General features: G+C 38.2%; 1 protein-coding gene across 1 annotated transcript in view; it reads left to right on the plus strand.

The window, feature by feature from the left end:
* The first annotated feature begins 1720 nt into the window (after positions 1–1720).
* The window catches only part of LOC128732694 (WD repeat-containing protein 20), a 176663-nt gene continuing 164784 nt past the window's right edge, over positions 1721–13599 (plus strand). Inside the window, exon 1 of the mRNA XM_053825994.1 lies at positions 1721–2246. Within this exon, the coding sequence (XP_053681969.1) occupies positions 1848–2246 (399 nt within the window). The 5' untranslated portion in view covers positions 1721–1847. The remainder of the gene's footprint in view (positions 2247–13599) is intronic.

The following is a 13599-nucleotide window of genomic DNA, read 5'->3' on the forward strand; positions in this document are numbered from 1 at the left end:
ATGGTTGTGTCAAGCGATGTCTAGACAACACGAATTATAAAAAGAAACCATAGTATGTCTTGAAATGTCACGGAAAACTTTTTGTTTACCTTCACGTTCATGTGATAGTGTATCAAAAAGTCAAAAGTTGCAAAAAGTCAGTTTTCGGATGCAACACCCGCCATCGACATGCGACCGTGTTTGGTTGGAAACGCACAGAAATTTTTGGTCAGCCGTTCGTCCTACTGCTGATTCACGTCGGAGTAGCAGAACATATATGCTTGTGGTTACTTGGGTAGTACAAATTTGATGTTCCACTTCCTCACGACCAGCAAAACGCAGACAAGCACAAGAGACAACTGCGAAACTGTAACTGTCAAAACGATCAACTGCTCTAATGTCAAACCAGAGTTGCCAGTGACAAAAAGTTATCATTGTTGCCAGAAACGTGTTATTTTCGTTATGTCAAGGAAGATCTCTAATGTCAAGGGAGAATAAATTACAATATTTTTGTTTTTTAATTTTTAATGCTCTGCATCTTTTTAAAAAAGAAAAAACTATACTCTGGTAGTCATAATGGGAAGCTTTATCGTTCCTTCTAAAAAAATCATCTTTTTATCACAAATTTTAGGACCCAATTACTCACACTACAGCTCTTTTAGGATAATTCGTCTGTCCCGCCAACTCCCGACCCGACGCTGGATTCTGCACATGACCGCACACAATATCTCGAAACCACGGTAGCTTTAAACTGCGAAAAAATTTACCGAGCAGAACTGTTTACAAATAACTCAACATTACCAACCGATTTAGCAAATAAGCCAATCAATATGTCCCGCATTCATCCAAAAAAAATCTGGTCACTTTACCTTAAGGCCACCATTCGTGTACAAACTTAGAAAATTTTGTCTTGAATGTCGACGAGTTTAGGCTTTGCCAACATGTTCAACATGGCTGACAGAAATCGAACAAAAATTCGGCAGAAAAATCTGAGCAAAACCGCGTAAGGCAAAGTTTCTGCTAGAAACGGTTGTTGCCTTGCTGCTTGATTTCACGGGTAACAGTGGGAAGATATTTGTCTGAAAGTCTGGAAGAAAACAGTTTTCGCTGCTAGACATTTGGGTGGATTTCGCATAAGCGGGGTTCAGCGCTCAACTAGAATAACCTAACCAATCAAGCTCAACATATTCATGTTGGTTACTGTCACACACATAGAGTATAAGGAACGCTGCCAGTGCCTTGGTTGGCCTCGCCTGTCAATATATGGTTTGTATTGAAAATTATCGATTCTTATCGATAATATCGATAAAATGACGGGAAATATCGATTGTTATCGATAACCATTTTTGGCGATAATTGCCATCCCTATTTAATTCACTTGCGTGTAAACCTGCGCCACCTGGACGTGAAATAACATTTCTTATGAGGTGCGTACTGCTTAAGAAATCGTAAAAGAAATCGATTTCTTGAGTATTTCTTGTCCTATCTTTTTACCCATTACTTTTCAGCAGCGTACCCCGCTTAAAGAAGGTCATACCAACGGGGGTACACGGTATTAGGGAAATGTCAAAAATGCTGTTCAAATATTACGAACCCGTCCGCCATTATGGCTTGTAAAAAGCTGGATAAAATTTGGCAGCCCGGAACTTGACTTGACTGGTAACTTGACGTTGACATAAAACCTTGCATAAAACGGCAGAAAAGGTGGAAATGAAACGCCTGAAAAATTGTCAAGTTCGTCATGTCAAATTTCTGCAAAAAATGAATTAAAGGCTTTTGAAGTGTGTCGAGAGTTAGAACATTATTTATGTAATTACAGCATCTTTTCATGTTCGAATTTACGATCAGTTTAGAACGTAGCGAATGAAATGTCGGTCCAACTTGTCGATTCGAGTGGTAAAGATGATTTAAAAACGCAATTCGTTACACGTGAAGGAGAGTACAGATTGATGACGCTGTCGGAATACTCTCGACCAAATCGTGTTGGATATCAAAATAATCAAAGCAACCCGCAAGTGAGAGTCTCGTTAGTGACCCTACCGTCTCAACTAACCCATCAAAACCAAGCATCTGTAGGAAGTTACAGTGGCAATAAATCTACAACGGGAACCGGAATTACAACTACAGCACAACATACAAACCATCTAGAACAAGTACCAAGCGCTATTAATGGCCTCTCACAAACTTCTACGTCCCTTGGAGGTGATAGAATATGCTTCAATTATGGAAAAGAATTATACGTCTATGCATATCGAGGAATAAAAAAGGTAGGCATTCGTTTTTTTTATTTCAATTCTGCAAAGCATTCGGATTTTACGTGATTAAATATGTCTAGGTCTATCATCTACAACACTGCATTCAGATGTTAGGTCATCCCGACGCCGAGAATTAATTTTCTTATTTTACATTGTTAACATTCGTATTGTACCTATTTGAACTCAAATATATGAGTTAACTTATATAAAAAAGATATGTACAGGGTGACCAGTCGGGAAAACCGGGTACCACTAACACTCGGAAATTTCACAAATAAACTGGAAATTACCTGACTGATAAGTTTTTAAACTTCTTATTCATAATCCTCAGCGTGCCTTTAAGGTTTTTCCCTCGATTTACAGTCACTATAGCTTAACTTCATTCAGTTCAGTGCTTTCGTGACTTCAATGGAATTATTATTGGAACCCGAGTTCTCCACTACACTGGGATTGAACATTTTCAAGTTTATTTATCCGTCTTTGTTCATTGTGTAAATTCATGTTTTTGCTTTTTTTTTTTTTTTTTTCCATGTTGGGTATTTTTATCACTGCGACCATTTGTTTGATCTATTGTGATATATCCCCCGTTTTATTATAGCTATGTTGTCAAGATGACGTACCACTATCAGAAGTGATCGTCATTGTTTGACTAATAGCATTTGTCCAGCCCGGTGATGCACTTCGGATGAAGTGCACTACTGCGCTGGGAGTTGTTCTCCAAATATCAGAGGGTTCTAACAGCCCTCTTTCAAAGAACCTTAATCTTTTATTGAGAATTGCCGGACATCGGCATAACAGGTGTTCCGAGTCTTCTTTTTCTATGCCACAGAAGCGACATATATCATCTTGAAGTTTTCCCATTAGCTTCAGATGATATCGGCTCGGACAATGTCCTGTTATAAGACCAGTATAAATGCTAAGATCTTTCTTCGAAAGCTCCAGGATTTTGCGAGTCATTGAAACGTTTGGAGAGATAAACCGTTTCGACTGCCTAGCAATGAAAGTGTTATTCCAATTTGATTCCACTTTCGCACATTCCCATGCTTTTAGCTCCATTTTTAAAGCAGAGGCAGATAAACCACAGAAGGGCTCAGGTCCTACAAATTGATGAGATGATCCGAGTCTTGCAAGCGCATCAGCTCTTTCATTTCCATCGATTCCACAGTGACCTGGGACCCAATACAGGTTGACTTGATTACGACAAGACAATTTTTGGAGTAATTGAATACATTCCCAGACAAGTTTTGATGTGCATGTCGCCGACTTTAGAGCGTTTAGAGCTGCTTGGCTGTCTGACATGATGCATATATTTGAATGTCTATAGTTCCTGCGCAAGCACACAGTCGTACATTCTATAATTGCTTGTATTTCAGCTTGGAATACAGTTGGCCATCTGCCCATAGAAATTGACATGTCTATTCCTGGGCCAGTCACTCCTGCTCCAACTTGATTGTCCATTTTTGAACCGTCTGTATAGAAAACTGTCGAGCCTGGACGAAGATCGGGACCACCATCTTCCCAATAATCACGTCTAGGCTCAAATACCCGAAATATTCGATTAAAGTTGTATTTTTTCTCCATCCAATCTTCATTATTATTTACAATAGGATTAATACTAATAGTTTTTAGAATACTGAGATAACCTGTTAGATCACCTTCAAAGAGGTTCATTGATCTTTTGATTTTTAGAGCACTCTTTTCAGCTTCTAATTGTATAAACTGATGCAATGGAAGTATATAGAGTAAAGCATCCAATGCCTTCGATGGTGTACTTCTCATTGCACCTGTTATTGAAAGAGTGGCTAGCCTTTGAAGTCTTTCCAGCTTTTTTTGGGTAGCTTTCTCTTTCGTTTTTGGCCACCAGACCAACGAGGCATAGGTAATCCTGGGTCTGACAATTGCCGAATAGATCCAATAAATCATCTTCGGTTTCAGTCCCCATTGCTTACCAAAAGTTCTTTTACATATCCATAGAGCATTTGTAGCTTTGTTTACTGCTTGCTCTAGATGTGTGTTCCAATTGAGTTTTCTGTCAAGAAATACTCCAAGATATTTGACAGTGTCTGAAAGTTTTAAAAGTGTTCCTTTCAATCTGATGTTGTTTAATGTAAATTGTTTTCTTCTCGTAAATGGTATGATAGTAATTTTATTGGCATTTATGCTGAGGCCCTGCCTATCACACCATGATGAAATCAAATTTAAAGCCATTTGCATTCGGTCAGCGATAATAGAATCAAATTTTCCTCGAACAATTATGACTATATCATCTGCGAAGCCAATTATTTCAAAGCCTAGCGCTGTCAACTTTTGAAGAAGATCATCAACTATTAAAGACCACAATAAAGGTGATATTACGCCTCCTTGTGGGCACCCTTTTACTGCTCTAACGCTTACAGATGAGCTTCCAAGGTTTGCTGATATCTCCCTTTTTGATAACATTTCGCTAATCCAGTGGATAATGGATATATCGAAACCACGTTTCGTCATAGCCGTAATCATTGAATTATGAGATGAATTATCAAATGCGCCTTCTATGTCTAGGAAGGCAGCTAGTGAAATTTCCTTCGCTTCAAATGACTTTTCTATTTTTTTTACAACAGTTTGTTCTGCTGTTATCGAAGATTTGCCTTCTTGATATGCGAATTGATATTTGCTCAACGGATCTTGAGCTATATATGATGACTTTATATGCTCATCAATTATTTTTTCCATTGTTTTTAAGACAACAGAGGATAAACTTATCGGCCTGAAGGATTTAGGTGAAGTTTTATCCTTCTTATTAGCCTTCGGAATGAACGTGACCCGTACTTGTCGCCATACTGCTGGTATATGGCCTAGTATCAGGCTTGATTGAAAAAGGTTTGTTAGAATAGGTGTTAAAAACGCCTTGCCCTTCTGCAGTAGTACAGGAAGAATTCCATCCCTACCCGGCGATTTGAAGGGTTCAAAAGTGTCAATCGCCCATTCAACCTTGCTTCTCGTAAAAATTTTTTTGGCCAAAGTACAAGCATCATTCCTGTTTCTATCTAACCCAGTCATTTCATTCGCTATTTCGTGAATGTCTGTCCTGGTTTCAAGATTTACAGTTCTCAATGCCGGTGCACTTTGGTCTCCGCATGTATTAATGATTGAACAGGGAAAATGTGTTCTCATCATTAATTCTAATGTTTCCTTAGTTGAATTAGTAAAAGAGCCGTCCTCTTTTTTCAATGTACCTAACCCATTAGAATGATCTTTAGCGAGGATTTTCTGCAATCTAGCGGTTGCTGGAGTATTTTCAATGTTTTCACATGTGTGCCTCCAGTGAATCCTCTTTGATCTTCGTATTTCCCTATTATAGGCAATGAGAGTTTGTTTATACTCCTCCCACTGTTGTGTTCGTTTAGCCCGGTTAAATAATTTCCGAGTTTTCTTCCTAAATTTCTCCAAAGTTTTGTTCCACCAAGGTACATCTCTATTCGTAGAGCGTTCCTTTGCAGGACAGCTTTCGTGATAAGCATGTTGGATCAGGTTTGAAAGTTGTTTTGAGTTGTCCTCAAGTTCTTCACATGTCCTTGAGCAACCTTTCAAATTCTTGACTCCAACCTTCAATTTCAAATTATACTGATCCCAGTTTGTTTTCCTGGGGTCTCTTATAATTTCCTTAAGTTGCTGATTAGCTTCGTAATCAAATATGATTTGCTTGTGATCGGACAAGGATTCTTCGTTCGATACGTGCCAGTTTTTTATATTATCAGTCATCGTTGGACTGCATAGTGTTAAGTCAAGTACTTCTTGCCTTATTGCGTTTACAAAAGTTGGCTTTTCCCCTTTATTGCATATATCTATATCATTTGATGATATAAAGTCTAAAAGGAGTTCACCTCTGTTATTGGTATCTGTGCTAGCCCAAACAGTGTGGTGGGCGTTTGCATCACATCCAATTAAAAATGTTTTGTTTTGTTTCTTGCAATAAGAAACCAAATTTACAACTTCTGATGGAGGTATTTCACCCACGTCTCCTGGAAAATATGCCGATGCTACGCAAATTTCAGTCTTGCCGTGGGTCGTTAGAACCTCCATCATTATTGCTGTGAGATCTGTTGTAATCAATTCTGTGATTGGAAAACTTTTTATGTTTTCACTTACCAAAATGGCAGCTCTTGGCGAGAGCTCACCTTCGGCATAAATCAATTTACACGACTTTGTAGGAATTCCTTGTATCCTACCTTTATAGGTCCACGGCTCCTGGATCAGTGCTACATCCAGGTTGCTTTCTGTGAATCTTCTACAAAGTACAGCAGTTGCTCCCTTTGCATGATGAAGATTCACCTGGACAAACTTAATATTTTTTCTTTGTTGTTTTATATGATTTGTGGTACGACCGGGCTGTTTTGGGTTTAGTCCTGCACCGTTGACACCACTGGATCCTGGGATTTGACTGATTATATCAGCATCGCCAGTTTCGTCTTCGGTCTTATCGATGTCAGGCTCACTCCTAAGCGCTGATCCCCCACTTGATTTGTTAATTACATTTAAATTAGAATTTTTATTAATTTTTTCCATCTTAATAGTTTTAATTTGCTGGATGAAAGAATCAACTGTTCTTTACCAGCTTAGAACAGAGGGAGCAATTTACTGCACGGGGTGCCCTGGTACCATACAGGCTCCGTTTGACCTTGGGAGACTTAATTAGACCCCCCCAAGCATTCATCCTTAGGCACGGGTCGCGTTACACCGAGGATTGGGGTCCTCTTCTGCACTTCACTCAAAGTGCAGCATGCTGCAATGTTGCTTGCTACATTGAGAGCAAAAGTTTTTTATAAGATTTGCCGCGGAAGAGACTCGGTGTGCAGATCTAGATGGATCCATCACATGTTTGCCATGGTCCAGCATTGCACACCGAAAGACAAATCTCAACACTCCTCCTTTATCCTGGCTTGTGACAGACAGTTCGGGTCCCGATCCAATTTTCCCATCACTTGTTCACTCTTTTTGTGGAGCCACGCGTGTTAGTTCATCGGCAAAGGTCCCTCACTGGCGGATGTTTTTGCTTAAAAGATTTGCAACTTTTTCGCTCTATTGAATTATCGACACTGGTATCTATGTTCTAAAAGAGAAAGCAAGGCACTGGAATCTTGCTTGAATGTTGCAAGGAAATCAAACTGTAAACCACAAAACTTACTTGACTGAAGTTTTTGGAGCGTCCTAGTAGAATACGGAACCTGAAAATTAAATAAATACATAGTAGAATTAAAATTGGATAAGTTTTCTTTTATTTAATTTCCAAAAAATAATTGTTATTTGTTCATATTTTGAAACATCTACCGTATAAATAGTTTTTGCAAAATTGTGAAAAGGAAATACGAAAAAATTCAACTGTAAATTGACTCCACGATATGTGGCAATGGTTCTTGATCTAGAATTTGATCAAATAAAAAGTTTTAGCTCGACTAATTTCTCAATTAGGGGGGCTCCGTAGCCGCAAGGTTACCGAGTCTGCTTTGACAAGCGAGTGGTCGTGGGTTCGAATCTTAATAGAATCAAACCATTCAATGTCCAGTGACTTTAGCATTGGTTTATTCTCATCCCCCCACCCCCACACCTCATTTACTTTTCCTTCATGCTGAATTCAAAATTTACTCACCCTTGACAGTGCAAAAGTCCCTCCTATAGTTAAGTGTACTGGTCAGATGAACGAATGAGTCCTCGGACGGCTATAATATGGGATAGTACTGGCAGTGAGGAATAAATGGGTAAAGTAGATCAAGCTTTGAAGGAAGGGTAATAAACCCCACAATACACACAAGCACGCATAAAATTTAATAAGCATATCGCTCATTCAGTAGCGATTATAGCAGAAAGAAATGCAGTACAGGTCATACAGCAAACACCCGGGCGATATCACAATAGATCAACTGTACTGGTCGCAGTGATGAGTCCACACAGGAAAAAAAATTTCTCAATTTTTATTAAGTTGAGTAATGGATGGGAACAGAAAGGAGTCAGATTTTTTCGATTTCTGCTCTACGCAATCTGTTACGTTTTAGCACAATTTGTCTCTAGACTTGAATTATTGAAATAAGTTAACTTAAAGACGGCGCACCGTGGGATGAAACCCAAATCTAGGTGGACAAACGTAGTTACGATAAAACCGATAGTCCTAGGTATATAGTATGTTCGGAATAAATTTGTTATTTTAACTTCCGCATTTTTTGGTGTATATGACATTAGGGTGACCATCATGGCAAGCGAGTGCAAAATATAAACTTTTTTATGGCTTAAGTTAGCCGAATAAAATGTTCAGCAAAGTTAAAGAACATTAAATTTTAAGTAACTTTGCCGAGAAAATAAAGTTCTGTCTCTTATGGTTGATAGGCTGGAGCTATTTAAAGTTTTTGGTCAGGGTTGGTTCTTTTCTTCGTGTTTATTTCTCACAAATCTTGCCTTCTGAGCACTTTTTTGAGCAATGAGTTTGAAGGAATCAAGTTGCTATCTTCTTCGGTTCCGAAGCTACAGGCATTTTTTCTAAAAAAAATATGTTTTTACCTTTGTCTATAACAAAAGTTTAAAAATTGGTCGAAAAACACAAAGTTGATCCGAGGCCCGGAGGGCCGAGTCACATATACCATTCGATAAGGTTCGACGAATTGAGCAATGTCTGTGTGTGTGTGTGTGTGTGTGTGTGTGTGTGTGTGTGTGTGTGTGTGTGTGTGTGTGTGTGTGTGTGTGTGTGTGTGTGTGTGTGTGTGTGTGTGTGTGTGTGTGTGTGTGTGTGTGTGTGTGTGTGTGTGTGTGTGTGTGTGTGTGTGTGTGTGTGTGTGTGTGTGTGTGTGTGTGTGTGTGTGTGTGTGTGTGTGTGTGTGTGTGTGTGTGTGTGTGTGTGTGTGTGTGTGTGTGTGTGTGTGTGTGTGTGTGTGTGTGTGTGTGTGTGTGTGTGTGTGTGACGCTTGACTTTAGTCGTCTGTTTCTCGGAGATGGCTGAACCGATTCGTTTGCTATTACGATTATTTGAAAGGTGTTAGCACCTTGTAGATCACTATTGAATGGTTTTGCGGTCCGACATTTTGTTTAAAAGTTATAAGCAAAAATGTTAAAATTACGTGATATGATTTTCTCCGGAACCGCTCAACCGATTTCAACAATTTTAGTATCAAATGAAGGCTCTTGCTACTGCAATTTTTTTGGGAGAGTTTTATCGAAAACAATCAAGCGGTTCAAAAGTTATGCTTAAAAATGTGCTTTTTCAAGGTGTCAATTAGTCGAACGTTTCTCAGAGATGGCCAAACCGATTTATGCGCATTTGGTCTCATTTGGTAGGTAATATAGCCTCAGATCACTATTGATTTGTTTTTTGATTGGACGTTTAATTTGAAAGTTATGAGCAGTCGTGTACAGCATAAAAACATTTACAATTATTCATAACGATTTTAACCAGATAATTGATCAGATTTCAATTTCTTAGTATCAAACGAGAGTCCTTAACGCTGTGAACATATCTGCCAAATTTCATTAGAATTGGCTTTACCAATCAAAAGTTATTTGAAAAACATTGATGAAATCATTTAAGCAAAATCTACTGATATGAATCAAATAGAAAAACACGCGATCATGTGCTCTAGCGCAAAAATGCTTAATTTTACAGGTACTTTGTCTTTGAAAGTGTTTATTTAAAAAATATGGCGTAACTTTCTACACTATTAGGATGACCGTAAATCTACCTATTAGGGTGTTACAAATGTTTGTGTTTTTATATGCGCCCAAAAAAGTACAGTGTCTCCACAAAAGTTGTAGAACACAATAAAATAAGCAACTTTGCCGTACATAGTAACTATCTACCTCTTACTGGTTGCGAAGTGTAACGATTTTTTTTTAAAATACAGCGAAAATTGAAAAATTGAGATATCGAAAAGCGGCTACGTCACAATTTAGATAATTAATTTTTACACGTCAAAACAAAAATCAGCCAAATCGGTCCTCTAGATACTGAGATACACGCACCGTCGCTGAAAACATGGTTTCGAGGAGAGCGCGTTTAAACTATAGACCAAATCATCATACCGTCAACTGACAGATACTGGCGCCCTTGTTTACATTTTGGAAAATTTTCCTTTTCGTTTATAGCGAATGTAGCGTGTGTTTTACCATTTTACAGGCATAATGGCTTTTTAAATTTAGTCCTAATGCTGTTTAAACTCGGTTTAAACAACAAACTTGCCGACTAAACAGCTGAAACTTTTTTGGACTCTGCGGTCTGTTTGTAAACAAGGGCGCCAGTATCTGCCAGATGACGTCACCTTCATTTGGTCTATTGTAGGTACAGCATTGCACTTCCCTTCAAGCGATCCCATTTACTGTAAATTCTCAACGAGACCACGTACCGAAAAATACTCTGGGCTCAACATTTCTGAAGATAAAAGGCTCCCCCTTAAATATTAATCCTGCCCAAGAAAAAAATATTCTACAAATTTATCAGTATATTACATACACATGCATATGTGTTGATGATAACTACCATTACTGCCCATAACAGGCCCATGTGAATTTCACCTCTTTTGAGATAAGCCTAGGAATCATCTTTAAATTGTTCATGCTTTCAATATTTCTAACAGTAATGTTAAGTTTGTTCCCAAAATTTTGAAAAAAATATCAAACTATGTCAGTCACAAGTTATAAAAAACGGCATAACAGTCTCAGTAGTGAAAATATAACAGCTGCTTTTAGGAAATGCCTGGACCAATTTGACTGAATAACTACCAAACGCAAAGTTTTGTGGCCTAGAAGAATTCTATTGAACAGAATTTGGAACGGATGTACGGTTCCGAAGATATGTCCACAACAAGTTCCGGAATATATGAAACTTGAACATAGAAGCACCTTGAATCATAACAATCCCGTCATGCGACACCTCCAAGTACTCGAAATTGCACAACCAGACCATTGGTAGTCGTATAAAATGTGCAAGAAAAACGGCCAGTTTCTAACTTTCTAACGAATTCTATCTCAAATGACAAATGATATGGTATAACAAAGGTTCCTTTCACCAATAGGTGGATTAAATCGGGTTTTTCAAATGTCAATAACGTATAAACTGCTCAAAAGCAGCAAATCAAATTTTGTATAAATAATTAGTAATATATTGGCCTGCGAATTTAATTGAGATCACATCGATCCAGGTCGGCCCTTTTTTGCTAGACCGTATTTAATATTGAAGTAAAAATTACCGTTTTACTTACCAAAATCACAATTTTTACGTAAAAAATAGAATTTATTTTATTTGCGTAAAAAATAGAATGGATTAAAACCCGATTTAATCCACCCAGTGGTGAAAAGAACCTTTGTTGTACAGTCTTACTTGCTATTTGAGATAGAAATCGACACGTCTTCGGAACATAATTCATCTATTGGTTAACGTTGCGTAGTGCGTTGGTTTTCATAAAATATTTGGAAATTGAATAAGGTTACAACATTTGAACAAAATAGCAGCACTTATAAATTTTGATAGATCTTTTTTTCATGAAATTACTGAGTAAGGGTAAGTTGGTTGTTACTAATTTGAGTAAGTGCAAGTAAAAGCAAGTTGTAAGAGGAAATATTAGTTTAGTTTAGTTTATCTTTATTATTCGCGACTTAAGACAAGTTTTATAATGTCACATTGTGTTGAATGGTAGAATAAGCGTCACGTAATTTTACAATAAATATAAATATTCGTTAAACATTTACTAATTTAAGTGCTCATTTAAAACTATTGGTTGAAGTGCTCAATACATTTTCTCCTGAATGCGGTAAAGGATATTTCTAAAGTTAAATCGTTAGGTAGACAATTCCAGAAAGACACACCTCGTACGAAAAACGTGTTGCCAGATTTAGAAGTATTATAGCGACGTAAAACAAATTTTCGGCATCTGGAACTCCTAACAGGTTGAAGCTTGTTAAATAAATAGCCCGGTACTCTAGTGTTGATTAGCTTGTGCAAAAACAGACAACATCTCATTCGCGCATAGTTTTCAAAAGGGCAACCAATTAGTTGTTTATGTAGATGGGACATGCTTGAGAATCGACTGAGGCCGAAAATGAAACGCGCGCACATATTCAAACCCACTTTTAGCTTTGATAAAATAGGCGCGGATGCTTCAAGCAGTAGCAGAGGTTGGAAAACTCGCAAAATGAATAGATGCGCCGAGCATCGGCAAACGGTTTTTATCATGATAAAACAGCTACGCGAGTGGTTCAATTCGCTTATAACAATGAGCAACATACACTCACGCTTCATAGCATCGCTGAATATACGAATATCGTGAGTAACGCAAACGCATGCAAATTACTGCTTTCTGCTGCTTGTAAAGCCACTAACACTACTTTAAACTATTCCCTTTTCGTGGTAATATCATTTTGAATACTTTCCAGCGTCCCCGGGCATTCTATATCCGATAAATCGAACACACTCAATGTTCAATATTCAATTTTTGACCGAATTCTGATGTTCACATTGAGGTTCTGTTCGTGATAAAATTCAAAGCTGATGCGTGCATTATCGGCGAGGCAGGCGAATAGTGCGTGTTCATGAGGGATGTTCATCGATTCAAACGATCACTTTTTCGCGAATTCTCCAACCACTGATCATTATTCATAACATTTATCATCACGGGCAGCAACAGCAACAGCAGCAAAGGTATCCAGCCAGCAAACAGGAGCACTCGAACAAACTTTTAGGATTGGAATCACGGGACTCTAAGGAGGGGAGGGGAGGGAGAGAGGTAGCGATTATGGAAGGCTTATTGATTCAGCATCATTTCGACATTCTCAGCATATACAGCGGTCGCGGGATCACTAGCAGCTTTCCGAATATAAACAATACCATCTCGTGAAAAGACACTATGCAATTTTCCTTCCTTTTTCAGTTGTTGAGCTTTCGATCGTAGTTTTCTAGCCGCAAGTCCAAGACTTTCGTTAATAAATATTCGTTTGTTGACAGAGAATCCAATATTAGCCAGGGAAAGAGAGCGAGATCTTAGATATCGGGGAAAAAAGTCGTTGCGCTGAACATTAATCGCAAACTGCATCAATATGACATACACTTTGCCATCAACAAGTGCTCCTTTTACCATTCGTCGAATGTCAACCAGAGGAATCGATTTGCTATCATATCCAAGAGAGTGGCACCATGCATGAAAGTAGCTCGTTAGATCTTCCCCACGAACATACGGAACTCCAGTTGCTATTAAATCAATGCTACGTATGCAATGTAACTTCTAATATTTTCATCTCGTAGTTTTTCAAGATCAAGACTGATGTCTGTTCTAAGTTGACTCATTTGGTTTGAGAGGGAGTCGCCCAACTTCTTTATATCGTCTCGTGTACTGCGTTGAAAAGAAGAGAGTTGAGA

This window comes from Sabethes cyaneus, chromosome 1 (assembly GCF_943734655.1).
Source record: "Sabethes cyaneus chromosome 1, idSabCyanKW18_F2, whole genome shotgun sequence".
Classification (NCBI taxonomy): Eukaryota; Metazoa; Arthropoda; class Insecta; order Diptera; family Culicidae; genus Sabethes; species Sabethes cyaneus.